This window comes from Eleutherodactylus coqui, chromosome 2 (genome assembly GCF_035609145.1).
Source record: "Eleutherodactylus coqui strain aEleCoq1 chromosome 2, aEleCoq1.hap1, whole genome shotgun sequence".
NCBI classification, from domain to species: domain Eukaryota; kingdom Metazoa; phylum Chordata; class Amphibia; order Anura; family Eleutherodactylidae; genus Eleutherodactylus; species Eleutherodactylus coqui.
The window spans coordinates 141,364,907-141,386,168 of record NC_089838.1 but is presented as its reverse complement, the minus strand read 5'-3'; the positions used below and the strand labels follow the sequence as shown (position 1 = coordinate 141,386,168).

Here is a 21,262-nt window from a genome sequence, read left to right as displayed (position 1 = left end):
TCGTTAAACTACAAGAACACATAGTATGCACAGTAAGCAATTTATGGTTAACAAACACAATTACAATAAAATATTCCTTGCAATGAACAAATGGTGTTTCAGCAAAAAGTACTAACTCAAAGATGGCAGCTTGCTGCACATGGTCTGTATTTAACAAACGGGGTTATCTGAGTAGTTTGTACCAAAAACATATATGTTTGTATTCTGCGGACAAAGTTCCAGCTTGCTGTGTCTTACAAACAGTAACATACAATAGCCAACAAATGTGCCTGTATCTGACTGTATAGTGTGATTATGTCTCTTTCTAGCAGGCCTGCTTACTGTCTGTCATTATTTAATAGTGTGTGTACAGTTCCTTTTTGAGGAATGTCCTCACTTCCGACTCAGATGCAAAGTATTTCTAACGGACTTTCCTGGTTCCAGTTCAACACTGTTGCAGCATAACATGGCATTCTCTCTATGCTCCGGTCATGCCTCCACTGCAGACCTCTGGGGTCCACACTCTGTTTAGCAGTGATGGCTTCCTTGATGCAGTGACAAACAGCACGCAAAGTCACTAAGCTGTCTCTTGTCTCATGTAACTGCACAATGTCCTCTGGCCACTCTGACGGCACTCGGCAAAATGTTTCCGGCCTCAGTGACACAGCTCTCTTCACTTCTTTCATCTTCCCCAGACCCGAAGACCCATGTGACCCATGCTGCCAATCAACAAATTAGTAGTAAAGGCCACTGCTAAGCCTGCATCTCTCATTAATGGCCGGTAGATGGCACCACAGCATTACATATATGAACCATACATTCGTCAGACTATTTCATTCAGCTTCATTAAGACATGAACCGATTCCTGCAGAATTAATCATGAAAAACCGCCAAATGCTCATAGCAATCTGCTACTCCTCTACATATGCACCATCATATAAATAATAATTTTACTACAGACTATACAGTACCTTTTAATTGCAGGTCCTGGCTTCTGTGACCCGCCTCCTGTCAGCAATTTCTATTCATTCCAATTACAAAGCTATTTTTGAATATAAATGTTAATTAAAGAACATGAACAAAGATGTCCATAGCCTTTAAGTGGCTCTGAAGAACGAATCAATGCTGAAGAATGAAACAATGTTGGTGTTTTATAATAAGCTAGGTTTACGCAGGCCCCAGTCAATGTATTTATGCCCTAGGGATCATTCACATTAGCGTTTTGACTCCATTCAGACTTTGTGTCTCTCGAATTCCATCTCTGCTCCAAAAGCAGAACAAATTGGTTCACTTTTTTACCCTATTGATTTTGAATTTGTCTTCTTAAATATGAGAAGCCACCCTATTTGTCCAGGAAGCAGATGACGGATACTTATTCTTTGGTGTAATCATAAAAAAGTATATTTAATTTAGAGGATGTCCACCTACAGTAGGTGTTAGTAAGAGGTCCACCAGCGTATGGCTCCCCTGAACAGGGCCTTATTTTATTCTGTTTCCTGCCTCTACAGGGCCTGAAGAAACCATACAACCCTATTCTCGGAGAAACCTTCCGCTGCTTGTGGATACATCCCAAAACCAGTAGCAAGACCTTTTACATAGCTGAGCAGGTACAAGCTTTGCCTTTAACCCTCATTTATATTGAGCAATGTTGAAATGTTATATGTTGCAGTGTTTGAAGATAGTTGAAGTTTCATTTCTGCAGTAATATGGAGCATAGGATGGATTTCAAAATTCGCACAGATTTTTTCCTGATCATATGTGAATAAGTCATAATAAAATACCCTATTCACATGGTTTGGCAGCAAAATGTTAATGGATTCTGCCAGGATTTAAGGCCTGTAATCCCTGTAAAACCTGACAGAATCTATGTATCTAACATGGCCTTACAATGCAAGGCTGCTTTAGCTCTCACCATCCTTGCTTGCCCATGATATGGAATATACAAGGGGATGGAAAAAATACAGAAACACTGTACGAAATCCATGCGATTTTAATCATTAGCACTGAGCCGCCATTTTGACCCCTGCTTGGCTGAGAGCTTTCCCGCCAAACTTGTGTTTACTTCACCTCTTGCCCTGCTCTGGGTAGTTTTAGGAGCCAGCTAGTAACAGCAACTGAGTAGATCAAACCCCTGAACAATGGAACCTTTTTGCTCAGGCAGATGTTCACTTCTGCCCGGCAGCATCTCTGTTATTTATACCTCTACTTAAAATCAGTCTCTACATGACTTATTGAAATAGGATTTATAATCCTATGTAACGCAAGGCATGGGTTTTGTACAGTGTTTCCATATTTTTTCCCCCCCGTGTAAATACCAATGAATGTGACACTCTGACTGACAAAATATCACTGGTCAGAAATCTGTAAGAAGAGTATTCAGAATTGATCCTTTTTCTTAAAAAAAAATAATAATCTGCCCCATATACACAAGCCTGTGCTCACTCTTCTTGGCTCCTCAAAGCTCCAATGCAGCATTTAAGTTCACCCTGCTGGGTCTCTTACAGGCTGTCATAGGCTGCTGTAGTCAATGACAGAGAACGGGTTCGAGAAACTTGTGTGCATCTCGCATCAGACACCTGTCCATGTGCTTTTTGATGTACACATACCCTGCACATTGCATGTCTTATTCTCATTCGTGAAAATGGATAAAAATAGGACGGGCCATGATTTTTTTTCACGTGGACCATGAATCTGTGAGAAAACTACATGTAAAAAGCCTTATAGACTGTAATGGGGCCGTGTGCTGTCCGTTGACTACATGGACAACATATGGCTTAAAAATACAGCTATGCATCTTTTTAGCCTGGCTGCATTTTTTGGGTCCATAGCATTTTTTTTCCAATCACAGCATTTTCTGGGTATAGTGTTTTTCCACAGTTTTTTTTTCCTAAGGCCCCATGTCCACTAGAAAAATACAATCCGCGCAGAATCTGCTGCGGATTTGCTTTAAATGGTATTTTTTTTACATGTAGATATCCGCAGACATTGCTATCAATGTGATAGCAATGTTGCCGATTCGCGTGGAATCCGCGGCACAATGGAGCATGCCGCGCTTTTTTCTCCCGCGAGTTAAAAAACACAATTCTTTTAAAATGCCATCCGCGGGTGCAAAAATCAATTTAATGGACCGCGGATGGCCAATGATTCCCTATGGGCAGAATCCGCAATTACATTTAGCTAGTGGACATGAGGCCTTAGGCATATCTGTAAAAAAAAAAAAAAACAAAGCCAAAGAAAAAATGCTGATGTGAATTTAAAAAATGTGCCCAAAACAATGCCTATAAAAGATGCATGCATCATTCAAAAAAAGTCTTAAGATCTTTCTGATCTTGGCCATTGAACTCCATATACGCAATGCCATGGTCAATGCTGATTGCGGCATACAGGTGTCTAGCCAGAATGAGGGAGCTCTCTTGGGAAGTTGGGTCGCTATGGCTTTTGGGGACTAGAGACAAGGCCGTATAGGCTGCCTGTCAGGTTTACACTGACACAAATACTCTGCAGTACAGAAGTATTGCAGTCTATTCTGTAAGCAGGAAGCAGACAGCTCATCTAATAACATTATTATATGGTAGCAGAAGTATGTAGATAAGACAGATAGTTTCCTGTCAACAAATTTTGAAAACCAACTCGTAGTTATAACATATAAAATATTCTGATATTTTGTAATAGGTTTCCCACCATCCACCTGTGTCTGCCTTTTATGTCAGTAATCGAAAAGATGGTTTTTGCCTGAGTGGGAGTATTCTGGCCAAATCCAAATTTTATGGTAAGTTGGAGAAGCTTGGCTTTTTCATCTTGGTTTAATTAAAACTAATCTTTCCCGAATATCATATTTTATGGACTAGAAGACACTTTTTAGCAAGAAAGAAACAGTGCTAACAAATCCCTGCATCTTATGGTCTACAGTCAGGGGATCCAGCAGTGCTGGCCTCATCCCTGACAGTGGATTACCGAGATAACGGTGTGACCATTCATAGTGTGATGTGATTGTTCTCAGTAGGAGAAACCAAGTAACCTTGTAGATATGATACCTTTTAATGGCTAACAAAGGAAATGATGCTACAGCAAGCTTTCAAATCTACCGTATATACCGGCGTATAAGGCGACGGGGCGTATAAGACGACCCCCCAACTTTCACCTTATACGCCGGGAATACAGCGGAGCAAAAAATAAATCATTACTCACCTCCCCCGGCGTTCTGCGGCGCTGCTGCAGGATGTCGCTCCCTCCTGGTCCCCGGCAGAGCATTGCTTTCTGGACGCAGGGCTTGAAATCCCTGCCTCCAGAAAACACACGTGCCTTCAGCCAATCACAGCCATTCAATGATGTCATTGAATGGCTGTGATTGGCTGACAGCGTGTGTTAGCTAATCACAGTATTAGCTTTCTGAAGGCGGGGATTTCAAGCCCTGCGTCCAGAAAGCAATGCTCTGCCGGGGACCAGGAGGGAGCGACAGCCTGCAGCAGCGCCGCAGAACGCCGGGGGAGGTGAGGAATGATTTTTTTTTTTTTGACACTTTCTTTTTTTTTTTTGTATTACCGGCGCATAAGACGACCCCCAACTTCAGAGCAGATTTTTCGGGGTTCAAAAGTCGTCTTATACGCCAGTATATACGGTACTTAGGTTTCTTCATTAGCCATTAAAAGGTATGATATGTACAAGATTACTTTGTTTCTCCAACAGAGAACAATCGTCTGTTATTCTAATGACTAACACAGTAAAAAATTATTTTTCTTCTTCTTACCATTCATAGCTGCATTGTTCTCTCTCGGTACCTGGCAATGATCTGTGTCACCTGTGATTAGCAGCGGGAAAGGCTGACCATAATGTACAAATCACCTTCAGCTTCCTGTCCTGGAGAGAACTCTGCAGCAATATATAGCCGTACAGTTCTGTCAGCCTTCCCGACAATGATCAGGAAGATCGGTGCAGAGCAAAAAGGGCACACCACATTCAGCTTCCTAACAGAACACATCCCAGGGGGAAGTAAATAGACAGGTGTGTCTGATAGTCCAAAAAGTGCAGTGCATGACATTGCTTTTGGCCCTCACAGGGCATTAACCATTGACAGAATTTCCTTGTTTGAGTTTTGTAGATCCTTTTTAGATGGGTGTTTTGAGATATGAACTTGATGGCATAAGTGGGCATAGAATTGGTAGAATAAAATGGGTACGGCACTTCGTTTTGTAGCATTTCTCTGAACTTGAATATTCTGTAGCGGTATAAGCATTAGTTCACTCTGCTTTATTTCCTGAAGGTAATTCATTATCTGCGCTCCTGGAAGGAGAAGGAAGACTGAATTTCCTTAACCGAGGAGAGGATTATACCATGACCATGCCATATGCCCATTGTAAAGGTACCAGTGTTGCAAGTCAATAGTGTCGTCTTTTTATTGTGTTTAGTGTGGTAGATATACCACTTATGTTACTTTTATCTGCACAGGCATACTGTATGGCACAATGACGCTTGAGCTTGGAGGAAATGTCACCATTACGTGTGAGAAAACTAGTTACAGTGCCATTCTAGAGTTTAAACTTAAGGTATGGATGCCTTTCTTTTTGTATATACACTGAGTGGCCACTTTATTGGGTTTACTTACCTTTAAGACTATAGCAGAGGTACAATTTAAAACCTCTAGGTAGCAATGTACTGATCTTCAGTTGGCCCAACATATGTCAATGTCTGATCATGATATGGCGGCGTGATACGAATTGTGACATGAAGAGGAGCAGAATCCAGTTTCCTGTCAAGAAAACTACCTCAAAAGCCATCCAGTATTAAAATCTATAGATGGAAAGAAACTGATGTACACTGATGTGACATATAAAAGTCATCTTCCAGTTACAGATCACAATTCTCTTTAACTTGTCACTGATGAAGTACTGCGGCTGCTTAACTCACGGAGTGCATTTTTTGTTAAAAGCAAAATGAAGCAGGTATTAAAGAGGTTTTTGCACTTCTGGCTCTTTTGCTACAGGAAGCAGACAGCTCTGTATGTATTTTGCAGTGACCCCTCTTGGTACTGCAGGTTCAGTCTTATTGAAGTGAATAGGATTCAGCCTGCAGTACCAACCTGGGCCACTACACAACGTACAGAGCTGTCTGCAGCAGAACGGCTAGAAGTGTGGAGAAGAGCTGAACACAAGCGCTTGCCCTGGTATTGTCAAATCACCACTGTTTGCTGAATTCTAAGCTTCAGTCGCCTGCATGTTTACGGATAATGGAATATTGTAGAATGTAGCCCCTATCCTAGTGGGTTTACAGTTACAGCCTTTCCTCCTACAGTATTGTGTGCTCACTGGAGTATGGAACATTTCAGCAAGGCTCTAGAACATTAGCACAGACTAAGCAAACTTCCCAGTATGATCAATATCCGTGACTGTTCATTCACAAGACATACTGTGCTTCATGTTTTCTTGTGTCTATGAACAATGGCCAAAGGAGCTACTTACTGTATATTAGATATACCTAATAAATTGACCAAATAAAGTACAAAAGCTCCGAAGAGCCAAAGAAACGTCTTGGAAACGTAAGAATTTTTTTCCATTCCAATCTTTATTGGAACAATGTGCTAAAAGACAATAAAACCGATGGGCAGGATCTTCCATCGCACAGGATGTCAACTGCCTAGACTCTTACAGCCCCGCTATATTACTCAGGTAAAGGCCACAGATGTAATGTATGTAGAGATGAGCGAGCATACTCGCTAAGGCAAACTACTGGAGCGAGTAGTGCCTTATTCAAGTACCTGCCCGGTCATCTCTAAAGGTTCGGGTGCCGGCGGGGGGCAGGGAGCGGCGGGGGAGAGTGGGGAGGAACAGAGGGGAGATCTCTCTCTCACTCTCTCCCCCCTCGCTACCCCCTGCTCACTCCCGCAACTCACCGCTCTCCCCCGCCGACACCCGAATCTTTAGAGACGAGCGGGCAGGTACTCACATAAGGCACTACTCGCTCGAGTAGTTTGCCTTAGCAAGTACACTCGCTCATCTCTAAATGTATGTTGACCGGTGTCCAGGGTAAGATGTCATTCACCATGCTCGTTTTATTTCTTATTAAGCTTTTTCATGATTCATTGTTTTAATCACTTAAACAAATTTTGACTTTTGATGAGGTTTTGGTTAATAGTGCTGCTATTATAGGTGCTAGAACACTCCTACAACGGGGGTAAGACTCTGACAATTGGACATCCTGGGCTGTAAAGATTTATAAAAATTCTTAACTTTCTAGTATTTATTTGGCTCTTTGGAGCTTTTGTAAGGTATGTGTTATTTAACCCCTTAGGTACTATTTTGGTCAGTAGGTATATACTAATAAATTGGCCACTGAGTGTACATTTGCTGTCGAGGTGCACTGTTCTGTTACTTTTAATTCTTTGATTTATGTTGAGTCCATCTGCTTTATTCCTGCCGCCGACAATAAAACAATAAAACCATTAAGGACTATAAGGTATGTCTCCATTTGCTGTCCAGGTATACAGTTCTTACTGGCAAATATGTCAAGGAAAGCTGCAGAGCTTTATAAAGAGTTCAACCGGATATATATGGCAATAATGCTTAGATTATGTGCTCTCTCTGCATATATCACACTACCGCTCATTGGCTTACCTAGAATTGATGGAGGACACCATCAATTATATATTTTTTGCTCTTATGCTGTACATGCATGCTTTATATCTGCTTTTTGTAGTCTTAATATTTACTATGGTTAATATACTCTAAACCTGTGTCTAACACTTTCAAAGTATGTTTTAGTCTTGTACACAATGGAACAAAGAAATAATGATCCCTTTAATTACCCCTGCTTAGCAACAGAGTTATATGGGATAGGACATGTGCCAGCAAATGACCAGAGCTTCGGTTAGACCACGATGCTTCCTGTGTTTTCACCCAGCACATATCCTATGTTTTATAGTCCTCTTGCTAACTAAATGAATACAGAGAGTGGTGTGACTAACGCGGTCTCTAATTCTACTTAGCCCTTGGATGGTATAACACCATTCTAAGAATTTTTACAGAAGGACCATTGTCACATGGACCATGCAACAGATAAGGGTATTAAAATCATCACTCGCCTTTTTAAATGTCCCGCATTCCGGAAGCCCCTGCAGCTCTCATGTGGTGGTCATCATTCACGTGGTCACTGCAGCCAAACAGTAGCCACGTGCCCGCTGAGACTAGCAATTGGCTACAGTGGCCGCGTGAACGATGAACAGCGTGTGCAGGAGCTTCCAAAACCAGGCCAACGGGAGTGGTGGGATATTTAAAAAATTAGGTGTTTTTTTTTGTGTTTTTTTTTTCGTTCCTTACCCGTAGCTGCTACCTTTTCTCTGGTTTGTTTTCAAAATCTCGGACAATCACTTTAAAGAGACTCTGTTGCATACTTTTAGCCCTATAAGCTAAGCTTATGGTCTAAAAGTAAGTGACCCGCTGAGTCCAGGGATATAAATGTTATGCTTGCCTCCCCCGTCTTTCTCCCGGTGTCAGTGCTGGAAGCTGTCGCTGCAGTGCAATGAGCGGCGCTATTAAGTAGTTCGCTCATTATAAAATTAGAACAGGCGGACTATTAAGTGTGCTGCTTAATTCATTGAGTTGCGACTCTCAGCAGTGACACCGGGAGAGCAACTGGGAAGGTACGTATAACGCTTACATACTCGGACTCAGCGCATCACCTACTTTCAGCCCGTAAGCTTAGCTTATAGGGCTAAAAGTAAGCGACGGATTCCCTTTAAGTGAGCAGTATTTTAAATAAAAGCCTCTATAAGATTTCTATGACCAGCTAAAAAAAGCAAGCATAGAGTTTTGGAGTGCTGTGTTCCAGTTTAATGGGCCTTGTAAAAAGGACATGGGGAGGTGGAACCCCCTCTATTACTACTTCATTCTGTTGTGGTGAGCTTTACTAGTAGACCCTTGTTTCTTCATTTGAATAGTATAGCCCATGGATAAGTTATATTATGAAGTGCATCTATTGGCTAACTGATCTAAACAGGGCATCAATCATGTGACAATGGTCCTTGTGAAAAATAACATTAGGGTGGATCTTGATGTGATTAGCCATGTTAGCAGATTGGGGAGATGTCATTTTCACTAGGATTGTAGAAGTCAAGGGTAGCACCCTACAAACTTTAGTTCTGCACTCACTCGGGCTTATTTATTAATACTGTTAGACAGTGATAACTTAGACTAGACAGTCCTAAAAGGTGCCAGAATTATGACTGAATGATAAATCTCTCATGTTTTGAGATTGTCTAGTCTAAGTTTAGACCATCTATTAGTTGGCTTAGTTTGTACAGTTCAGCAATTTAGTGCAATTTGGGCCATGCCCCTTTTTTCAAACAAGTTTGAAAAACTGTTTAAAAGTCTCTACAAACACATGATAGATGTGCCATAAGCATGTAAGACAGTTTCCTGGAGTGATTTTCTCCAGAAAACTGTTGTATCTTGAATAGTAAATAAGCCCCACTGTTGTAACTACTGGTAGGCATTGTGTACATTAGAAAATTTCCTGGTTCTCTACTTTGACTAGATTAACCAAAATAAAAAGTTATACCCTTTTAACTAAACTAAAGTTGTAGATCCACATTGATAACTGAGGATCCATGTACACTGGTCCCCAACAGGACCTAGAGGAAGAGACGTGTCATTGGGTATATATGATTTTTTTTTTATTAAGCACAGATGAGCCATTTAATACTAAACAGTTGATGTGGGAGAGAAAACCTGCTCATATATAGTAGATGCAGCACCATCATTGATTTCCATGTAACCTTTGCTTTGAGACATCCGCAGCACTTCAAGTGACAGGATAAATATGATGCAGCTTTTAGCATCATATTCACAGTAACTGTGTGTGAAGTGTGCTAGGATACGGCAATGTAAGGGTCTGTTACTGCATGGCACAATGGATTGAGAATGGACTCACAAGCTATGAGTAAGCGCTAAGCAGATCTGGTACAAATGGTTCAGATGACTAAACTAATGTCTACACTCTTTGCTCCGTATAACCGCTACAACGCTGACTGTTGTCATTTTACCTTGCAGCCGTTTCTTGGAAATGATGATAGTGTTAATCAAATATCAGGGAAAATTAAACTGGGAAAGGAAGTCCTGGCAACTCTGGAAGGTCATTGGGTAAGTGGCAGAATAATTGACAGCTATGAAGATCAGCGTAATTATGCAACATTGGGCACTTCCGAATTAGAGCTATCTCATGGATACATGGACATCCATATACTAGAAGAATTGTCCTGTAACAGATTCTCACCACAGATATCCCCTTTTATATGGGAGCCAATGCAGCCATCAGCTGACATATGGACAAAGGTGGTGTTGATGGGACAACTCCTTTTAACCCTTTCCAATCCACTGTTTGACGTCTTCAGACATTATGATTTAAGGCTGTACCAACTCCGATGTTGGAAGACGTCCATCAGGGTTCTTTTACTGTATATTGCCAGCCTCTCTGCTGTCGGAGCCTATCCAACGTGTCACCTCATGCAGTACTGGCTTTAGCCAGCGTATAGCACCATTGTATAATGGCCCAAAAAGAGTAAGCCCCCTAGGAAAACCAGGATACATATTTGATTGGAAAGGGGTTAAGAGTTCAGTACAGATGGGACATGAGTGATTGTTGTTTGCAACTATTGTCCAATTGCTTCAGAGCTCCTATTCAATTCTATGTATATATAAAGAGGGTGTCCAAGCCAATTTCTATCTAGTTTCCCCATAACAGATCGTACACTCCTCTCTGCTGACTCTCCGCTGTGTAGGACTAGAAAAAAATTGCTCCTTTCTTCCATGGACAGTGCCAGTCTTGTTGATGGTATATAGCAACTGAGTCACATCCACTTGCTGGTACTTATATGCACCACACTATGTATGTTACCTTCCAGGATAGTGAAGTCTTTATCCATGAGAAGAAGACCGATCTGTCTGAGACCTTTTGGAACCCGACGCATGAGATTAAGCAGCGCAGATTGACCCGTTGTATGGTACAGCGCGACGAGCAGGGAGAATTTGAATCTGAAAGGTAATTCTTCTTGATGATAAAGTTCTTTGTCTTTCAGTGTAAGTTATGGCCAGCTGATGACATGATGAAATCTTTAAGCAATGAGCTCTTCCTTCATCATTTAGTAAAGATTTACATTTCACACAAATTAATATATGATTCTGCTCTCCTTGATATTTAACTTCCTTTTACTTCCAGTTCCCTTTTTGATGCATACACAAAGTAAATCTTGTCTTCATAGTCTACTATTCAGTGTCCTTCTACATTTCAGGCTCTGGCAGCAAGTTACAAGGGCAATCAATAACAAAGATCAGACAGAAGCCACTCAGGAGAAGTTTGTACTAGAGGAAGCTCAGAGGAAAGCTGCCAAAGAGAGAAAGACAAAGGGAGAGGAGTGGACCTGCAATCTCTTTGAACAGGATCCAATCTCTGGGGAATGGCATTACAAATATGCGGAGTAAGTTCACATTTCTTTCTGCACACTTTATATTTAGCTGAAACCTGTATTTATTGTGTTGAGTGTTAGATATCTGATTTTATTATCTCCATGTCTCTAGGCCTAAAGGCCCATTTACACGTAACGATTATCGCTCAAAATTTGTTCCAACAACCGAAAATGAGCGATAAACATTACATGTAAACGCTGCCATCATAGACTTTTCATCTGAACTTAAGCTGAACTTTAAATCCATCGTTCAGCCGCAGAGAGATAAAGTGTCTCTCAATGGACCGCATGCTGTGTTCTCCACGGGACTTGGGAGATTACATTGTAACCTGTCGGCAGCCCTGACTAGAACAATGCAGCTGTGTGCACAGCTGGTCATGAGATTAATCACATGCTGGGCTCTACAAACAGCTCATGGGAGCCCATTTTACATGCAAATGAAGATGTGTTAATGGACATTAGTGTCCATTAACACTTTATTCAAAAAGATCACTAAAACTTTAATTCGTTTGAAATATTATCTTTGCGTGTAAATGGGCCTTAAGTGATCTGCAAAAATTGTGCCAAAAAAAATGCTATGTTCTCACAACACATGAATGTATGGTAAATTGATACATTCAGATTGTTTGTGAGCCCCTTTTCATGACATAAAAAAAATCTCATAGGAAAAACTAGTTCATGTGCTGAAATATCTTTGTTGCTGCTCAAGTGGATTTGAGAAATCTTCCATAACAAATGGCGGTGGTATTAGAGCCAGCACGTACCACCATTGTTGTCATCTCATCAATATTCACTTGTTTCGCCTATTCACATAACTTTTGGAAGAAACTTATGCTGGGGGGTGGAGAGAATGTTTGGTTTTTGCTCTTCATTTTAAGCGGCGTACACAGAAACTTAAAATTTGGTTCAAGATGGCATTTATTAGTAAAGCTAAATGTTTATCTTGGTACTAAATATTAAAGGGGTTGTCCCGCGAAAGCAAGTGGGGTTATACACTTCTGTATGGCCATATTAATGCACTTTGTAATATACATTGTGCATTAAATATGAGCCATACAGAAGTTATTCACTTACCTGCTCCATTGCTGGCGTCCTCGTCTCCATGGTGCCGTCTAATTTCAGCGTCTAATCTCCCGATTAGACGCGCTTGCGCAGTCCGGTCTTCTCCCTTCTGAATGGGGCCGCTCGTGCCGGAGAGCTGCTCCTCGTAGCTCCGCCCCGTGTGCCGATTCCAGCCAATCAGGAGGCTGGAATCGGCAATGGAACGCACAGAGCCCACGGTGCACCATGGGAGAAGACCCGCGGTCCACCGTGGGTGAAGATCCCGGCGGCCATCTTAGCAAGGTAAGTAAGAAGTCGCCGCAGCGCGGGGATTCGGGTAAGTACTATCCGGTTTGTTTTTTTTACCCCTGCATCGGGTTTGTCTCGCGCCGAACGGGGGGCCTATTGGGAAAAAAAAAAAAAACGTTTCGGCGCGGGACAACCCCTTTAAAGTCTAATATTTATTTTTGTCGTCTTAACATACATTGTTGAAGTTCAGTATGTGTAATACAGGCCTAGACACCACTTAAAAGGGAGCTGTAAGCTTGCTTATAGACCAAGTTCCATAAAGTCCAGGGATGGAATTGTATACTTACCTGGCTCCCCATTCCTGTACTGTCACTGGTGGAAATTGGTGCACAGACAATGCAGCGGACTCCTCTTGCACTTCGTAGCGATCAGTTCATCGCATGAACAACTGTAGTTGCCCGTTTTTATTAACTTTAGGCCGGCTGCACACGGCCGTGACAGGCTCCGCCCCAGAATATTCCGCGACGAAGCCCGTCACGGCGCCCCTCAGAGACCCCATACTTACCAGCGGATCCGGCGTTCCCGCTCCCTCATGACGCTTCCCCGCCCACCGCCGCCACGTCATGTGACACGGCGGCGGTGGGCGGGGAAGCGTTTTCACGCTATCTTCTGCTGTGCTACAGCAGGAGATAGCGTGAACGGACGGCTTCCATTGACTGCAATGGAAGCCGTCTGCGCGTACACGCAAATAGAGCATGCCGCGGGTGAGGACGGGAGATTTCACGGTGCGGAATTCCGCGGTGGAATTCTGCACCGTGTGCCCTGAGCTATTGGGTTCAATAGAACCTAATAGCTGCGGGCCACGCAGCGGATTTTCGCCGCGAATTACGCGGCGGAAATCCGTTCGTGGGAAGGAGGCCTTAGTCTGTGTAATGGCACTTTTAGACTACTCTAGGAAACAAGCAAGCATGTGCTGTAAGGCTTTATCTGCTCTGCAGCATGTGTGAGCCTCACCTTACATGTGACTGTACATGTGTATTTTCCACAGACTGCTATTGCCATTAAAACTGTGGGAAAAACACAAGCTTGTATAGTTTTGTCAATGTGTTGTATTGTAGTGGACCAGCTCTTTACGGCATCATTTTCACTTATTGCAAAAACTGTGCCCTAAACGCTTTCCTTCACTTAGCTAGTCATTCGCACAGGCGCCCCCTTTCCAAATGGCCACTGCGGTCCACCCCACCCTACACTAGTAGTCGCACTAAGGTTTCCCCCAACCCACCCTTCCTTCTAGTACTAACCGCAAGACCTGCTTCAGCCACCTTCCCTCATGTATCTCTCCCAATGTGCCGTTTGCAAGCAGAAAGTTACATAAAAGCAGAGATATTGGCAGCGGCTGTGTGCAATTCCCAGTTTTAGACTCTTGCATCAGTCTCTGTTAGCAGAGTAACACATAGTTGTGCAGGAACATTCTGTGCTTCCTTCGGAAAGTAGCGATGGCATTAGATGCTGTAGCTAGAGGTAGTTTTCTAGTAGACAAGATCATGAGTTTTGCCTGGCCCTGATGTTAGGGAACCCACTTTGTATTCAATGTACCGTTCGTTGTATATAATAGATGTTTTGTCATTATTACTAGTGGTACTGATCGGCTTTAAATAATAATCCTGATTTTTGTATGTTTTATAGTACCCGACCATGGGACCCCCTTAACGACCTGGTTCAGTTTGAAAAAGATGGTGCCATCCAGACAAAAGTCAGGCATAGGACCCCAATGGTACGTTCGGGGAGTGTAATTAGTCTCAATAACCAAGGGGCAAAGCGGGACAAATGCAATTATCAGGTAGGTTTGGAGACAAAATAATAGCTTTCCTCTCGTCTCTGTCCTGTCAAGATCCAGGACGCATGTGTATAATGGTACTAACCTCTGGCTGAGAATTCTGACAGTGTGTGCTTCTCTGGTATGTAATAGTCCAAGGAGGGTACGAGGATACGTGTAGCACAGAGCAAGGAAATACATCTGAAACTACAACCACATTAAAGCAGAAGACTTAAGGCTGCCTATCCACAGCCGAATATCGCTAGCGATATTCCGCCAGGGGGAGAAGCACTAAAGGTCTCCGCGATGAGCCTATATTAATAATGGTCTCACCGCGGAGAATCGCGGCATGCCGTGATTTTAATCGCGCAAGCGGAACATCGCTATGATTCTCCGCTCGTGTGCAGTAGGCTGTGCTTTCCATAGTTATCCTATGGAAAGCGTGCCATGCTAGCTCCGCGTGCGATTCATCACCACGGATCTCGCTGTGAACAGCCAGCCTTAATGTTACAACATTGACCTCTGAATACAATTACTCAGAATAACAATAAATACAGATATGTACATTTGTGTATATAAATGTATATTAAACACAATCCAATATGAAATCACACTCACCGTTTGCTGGTTTCTATCCTAAAACAACTACTAACAATCTAAGCCGCATGATTACCCTTCATGATCTATTCTCCACAAAACAACATTTTTATACACAAGACATATTCTAGATCTTGTAATGCATTTCTCTTAAAGAAGCACTTGTTTTTTGTTTTCAATTTTGGAGAAATCTATCACAATATCACTGACCTCCGCTGTGAAGAATCCAGTTCTGTCGCTTGTCCCCTCGCTGCATGCGTATTCTGCACTTTTCTCTCAACATGCATATCAGATAACCAGCACTCTACTCTGACAACGCTCCATATCCTGCAGTTAATAGGTAAGATTTATGTCAACTGCCATTAAGAAAAAATATTGTTCTTGCCCATAGCAACCATTCACTGAGCAGCTCTTATTTTAAAGCTTAGAATTTAAAATGAACACTGTGCTATGATTGGTTGCTATGGGCAAGAAAGACAGTTCTTCTTTGACAGTTTACATAAATCTGCCCCATTCACTGCAGGGCACAGAGTGTTGTCAGAGTGCTGGTCATGTGACTAAGACTAGAAGAAAAGTGCAGAATACACATCCTGGAGGGGACAAGATGTGGAACTGGATGCTTCACAGAAGACGTCAGCGATACTGTGATGGAATTCCCCAAAATTGAGAGAGAAGAAAAAAGGCAGTGCTTTTTTAATGAACCGAAATATATACTGCTACAAATGTTGCACGGGATCAGAATCCTCATGTTCTGATTACTATTGAAGGTTTTGACCGGCATTTGTCTGATGTTAATTGGCAGATATGCTGGTTTTATCTTCCAGACCATGCAACATATGTAAGAGTTGAAAACCTGGATGGTTTTTATAAGTTCTCAAAAAGAGGGATAAGTAGGACTTTAATACTAGATCTTCTAGACTTTTGAATGTTGTTTAGATTACACTTCTACATGTACGATTTTGTGTATTACAGGTTTGTGTTCCAAAGCTGAAACACAAATCTAGTGGTCAGCAGAAGAAAGAAAGTGGCTGCTCCTCCCCAGAGCTGGATAATCAGGACTCTTCTGGCAGTGAAGGTACAATTCTATGTGTAGGTGCTGTCATGTGAACAGTCTAGGGGCCCTGTCACACTGAGCCATAATTGTTCAGATACTGGCTGGTTCACAAGAATATGAGCGATAATCGTTCAGTGTAAATGCGTCAGCGACTGAACAACGAGCGATAATTTGTTCTGCAGTCATAAAAACGACGATTGGCCTGTTTACTGTGAATGAAAGCGGGCGGCCAGAACGATCTTTTGCCCACTCCGCCTCCATTCATTAACGGCGCCTGACAGTCGTCCTGTGTTAATGGACCTTTTAGTGTTGATGCTAGACTAGCTCTTGCAATGCTTATGTGGCTAGAACATGTTTTATATTGAATTTCATTGTCCAAGAGCCCGAAGTGAAATAGAAAACTTTGTTCCTATTGAAATCTATGAGAACAAAGGTTTTTTTTATTACACTTCTGGCTCTGACCCCAATAGAGGTATCTGGCTCGATTGCACCAGCAGCACGCCTGGGGATCTTGAATAATGGAACCCCACCTATCAACTACTAATAGCTTTGCTGGGCATTTACTATTGATGACCTATCCTCGGGCTAGCCTATTTCAAGTTACAATACACCGACCTATCAGATATTTGCCATATCCAAAGGATTATACCAGAAATGACAGATGTTATTAGTTGTTTAAAGTCGATCCTGCAGATAAATATGCTGCCCCACGTAACAGCACCACATTATGCCTATAAGTCTGTACTTCTAGTAGCCAAAACGGGACAAAAAGAATGTGTGGCTTTTTAGCTATTATGAACACTGACAGAATATAAGGGTAGTTTGTGCATCCATGAGGGGCAGGGGGTAACACTCCCCATATGAATGTACAGATCTCATAACTAGGAGACCGCTATATTCTTTTAGCATTCCCGTTAGCCAAATAATATAGCGTTTTTTTGTGCCATTTTGACTAAGATACAGACCTGTAGATGTTAAATGCTGCTGTTACCTGTGGAAGTATATTAAGCCGACACATCCGCTTTAAGTATACATACACTGCAAAACAAATACTGCTAGAGTAGGAATAAATGTTTCTAAAGGAATGATAGTTTAACTATAGTTATCTAAATTGTAATATTTAGAATATGATGATAGCGTATGGATTTTTACATGTGTGTTGTAATGTGGTTACTTCAAGTGAGGATAACAGCACTAAATAGTGTAGGCTAACTACTAGAGATGAGCGAGTATACTCGCTAAGGGCAATTGCTCGATCGAGCATTGCCCTTAGCGAGTACCTGCCCGCTCGGGAGCAAAGATTCGGCTGCCGGCGGGGAGGAACGGAGGGTAGGTCTCTCTCTCCCCATCCTGACTGCCGCAACTCACCTGTCACCCACGCCGGCAGCCGAACCTTTTCTCCCAAGCAGGGAGATACTCGCTAAGGACAATGCTCGATCGAGTAATTGTCCTTAGCGAGTATGCTCGCTCATCTCTAGTAACTACTCACATGCCATCCAACCGCTGCTGCAAGATTTACAGGGATTTGTCAGGACTTCAGAAGGTCCGCTTGCGCATTAAAGATTCAGGCCACCCCCCATCAGTCTTGTGCTTATCCCCCCACTAATGTTGTGGCTGGAGCCGAATCTATAAGTATATTACACAGTTTTGTTTTTCTCTTAATTATTTTGCGATCCACTCCAATCCCAGAGGACGGCAGACAGGTTATTTCTTTAGCTTTGTGAGAATGTTAAAAGCAGAATGATGCGGTAAATGTGTGCCGTCATTTCTCTTCCAGCACTTGTATTGGCTCACAGCACTAGAAGCAGAAAGAAAGGGGCCGATCATGGAGAACTACAAAGTGCCATAGAATCCATCAAAAAAACTCAAGAAGAAATCAACAGGTGAGAGTATTGCCTTGCATCTTTGTGCTTTTAATATCATTGCCATTAGCATCATGTTGTTCAATGCAGGGGAACGTCGACCTCTACACAGCAAGTAACCTGTCTAAACTACACATCCAATCTCACAATGTACTTATACAATAAAATCATTCATATGGCGTACATGTCAGTAATGTTATACCCCAGTATTCCTGAACTGCATCACTACTGAAATAACGCCTTTGTGACCGCCGATACGACTTTTGACGGCCTGTATCGGCGGTCTATGTATGAAGAGAGATCGCGGAGTGATCTCTCTTCATACACAGTGGGTGCCAACTGTTTTTTGCAGGCAACACCCGGCGGCACCAGCCCTGATAAACCCTAGTTTGATATATAATTTGTGTAGTGTTGGACTACAGGGGGCATTCGGCGATGGTTGTGGTTGGCATCGGCTTAGGTTTTTTTTTTTACTTTTTATGTATATATTTTTATTATATTCCTTAGTTTTTTAAACCTATTTACCGACTATGTCCCCATCATATAAGGCCTCTGGGGGATATTCACATTTTGTTTATTTTTTTATTTCAGATTTTTCCACAGTAGCAGAAGCATCCATAGGAGCCTAAGTTGCAGGGGAAAACATCACTAACAGAGCTGATCAGGGTCTGTAAGGACCCTGCAGCTCTGCTAGGACCCTGCAGCTCTTCTGTGCCAGGGGCACCCAGCGGTCACGTGATCTCCGGGTCGCATACTGGAAGTAAAACCTCTACTTTCACTCTTTAGTACGTAGCACTCATTGAGGAAGGACACTGATCCAGAAATGGTTACATTTCCGCAGTAAAAGACTCATATTGTTTGCATCTATGGCATATATACACGTTGTACATTGATTTATACCTTACATCTTCTCATTCTTTCTTGTAGGAACATCATCGCTCTTCGTAATCGTGTAACTACAAATGCCTCAAACACAGAAAGTAGTTTCCTTCAGCAAAGAGACTATTGTATTATTATCTTCCTGGTTTTTCTTCAGATTGCCATTAACTATTTGTTCAAGTAAAAGTGACACACATAGATGTGAAATCTGGGACTGTCACTATTGGATTGGGACCACTTCTTGCCTCACTGGCATTTTCAGTGCTTTTCATCCCCGCCATGATGGAGGTCAGATGATTAGGACTTCTTGGGTGCAATATTATTCTTATTTTTAAACCGGCGGCCCTGGGCTCCGGAGTCTTGTACAGCATTCTGTCCACATCACTAGTAGAACAGTATGAAAGTGCCCGCAATATGTACCCAGCTGTCTCCTTGTATTCACTGTTGGAATAATTTGTGTTTCACACCTCACACTGTTGAGTAATGTCCATGTTACAGATGTGGATGGCACAATTTGTAAGTGTTGTGCTGGCAGTCACTAGCAAAACTTTAGATGGGAATTGAACTAAAGCAGCTTGAAATTCTGATTTTGAAATAGTAGCCTGGAAAACAAAGGTCTTGTTCAGGTACGTGGCAGAGATCACTCTTCAACCAGACTCGTTCGTAACCGAATCCTTTCACTTGTAATCTGCAGACTGTGCTTGCCAAATAACTTTTTCCTAAAGTCTTAAGGCAGGACACACACGTGCTGTTTTTGATGCAGTTTGTTGAGCTAAAGTCAAAAGTGGGTTTAAAAGAAAATATAAGTGAAGAACTTCTACTGCTTCTTCCTGCTGGATCCATTTCTGGCTACAGCTAAAAGAAAAAAAAGCACCAAAAAGTGTGTGCATGTTTCCGGCCTTAAGGTGTGTTCACACACTGCTGATTATGGTCTGGATCTGCTGCAGATTGCACACTTTTCAATTGAGTTCAAATTGAAGTAGTGAAATCTACTGCAGATCTGCACCAAACTCCAATCTGTAGCAAATCAGCAACATGTGAATGCACCCGTAAGTAATCTGCTCTATCTAGTACAGTGTACAGCAAAAACAGCATGATACATGTTAGCCAGAAATAGCTGCGTGATGATAAACTCTCTGGTATAAAACAGACAGAAGTATAATAGAAGTGATACCTTTATTGGCTAAGCAGTACAATTATCTTTGCACACTCGCAGAGCGCACAGGCCCATGGATCAGGCAAGTTGCATGCATGATGAAGGGGCTTCGTGCTCTGAAAGTTCGCAAAGATATTTTTTCCGCTAAAAGTATCACTTCTTTTATACTTATGTCTTTTTTATGTTTGAGAAAGTCTACCGAGTACAGCAAAGCCATCTGAGACGCATACGCTGACTAGAGAAAGATGAAATAAAACGCACAAGATTAAGGGTGGGTGACGTTGATGTATTCCATGATGCAGCACTGCAAGATGTACCAGGACAATTTTATTGCATTTTTAGGTCGGCATGCTTCAATGAGCTGTAGCTCCAATTAAAGGGGTTGTCCAACTTTTAACTATTGATGGCCTGTCCTCAGAATAGACCATCAATATTAGATCAGCTGGGACCGGCCTAGGACTACCATCAATCAGCTGTTCACTGGGCTGGTGCTCTCATCCACAGAGCTGACCTAAGCTAGAGGACAGCTGCTCCATTTCCCCTGCAGTAGCTTTGTTTGCTAATTGAAGTCAATGGGAATTTTCCATGCAGTGCCAACTTAGGCCACTGCAGAGAGAGCGGAGTTGTCTGCTTCCAGCACAAATCAGCTTTGTGGACAAGCAAACCAGCTGGTCAGCAGGGGTTCTGGGTGGTGAACCCCTGCCCATTTACTATTAATGACCTATCCTAAGCATAGGCCATCAATAGTTAAAGGGTTATCTGATCACTTCTCTGTATTTCAAAGTTCATTTGTGCAGCTCTTGATCAATGAAATAAAACAGCCAAATACCTTTTTTTTTGTATAATCTAATTTCTTGCACTATGGCAGGTTTGTCTTTATTCCCTGCTTTTAGTGACACCTCCCAAACTACATTTCCATGCACCCTAGCGCCGGGCTGTCAGAGTGCTGGTCCTACTGTGGGTGCATGTGACATAGCATTGATATTCTCTGCATGCGCCTGTCAGTGAGAACAGCCGCCTTCGTGGATGACGTGCTATTCCAAGACATGGCCGGGAGCCATGTACTTTGAATGGTATGGTGCGTCACCAGAAGTAATTAATTCTGGGGCAGCGTAATCCTGACGGCGCGAAGATGCTGAAGCATTCAGATGACAAGTGAATGAGAGAGGAGATAGAT

The 21,262-nt window shown here is 42.4% G+C and overlaps 1 protein-coding gene across 10 annotated transcripts in view; it reads left to right on the top strand.

The window, feature by feature from the left end:
* Positions 1-21,099, top strand: part of OSBPL8 (oxysterol binding protein like 8) — a 193,495-nt gene extending 172,396 nt beyond the window's left edge. For 8 of the 10 annotated variants that reach the window (XM_066591672.1, XM_066591669.1, XM_066591671.1 and 5 more), the window contains 11 exons: positions 1,488-1,586; positions 3,652-3,748; positions 5,240-5,338; positions 5,425-5,522; positions 10,020-10,109; positions 10,871-11,007; positions 11,258-11,443; positions 14,408-14,561; positions 16,107-16,209; positions 17,966-18,071; positions 18,978-21,099. In XM_066591672.1, coding sequence (XP_066447769.1) covers positions 1,488-1,586; positions 3,652-3,748; positions 5,240-5,338; positions 5,425-5,522; positions 10,020-10,109; positions 10,871-11,007; positions 11,258-11,443; positions 14,408-14,561; positions 16,107-16,209; positions 17,966-18,071; positions 18,978-19,113 — 1,305 coding nt within the window. In that variant the 3' untranslated portion in view covers positions 19,114-21,099. The remainder of the gene's footprint in view (positions 1-1,487; positions 1,587-3,651; positions 3,749-5,239; positions 5,339-5,424; positions 5,523-10,019; positions 10,110-10,870; positions 11,008-11,257; positions 11,444-14,407; positions 14,562-16,106; positions 16,210-17,965; positions 18,072-18,977) is intronic. The other 2 variants (XM_066591673.1, XM_066591678.1) reach the window with 1 other exon arrangement.
* Positions 21,100-21,262: the final 163 nt, after the last annotated feature.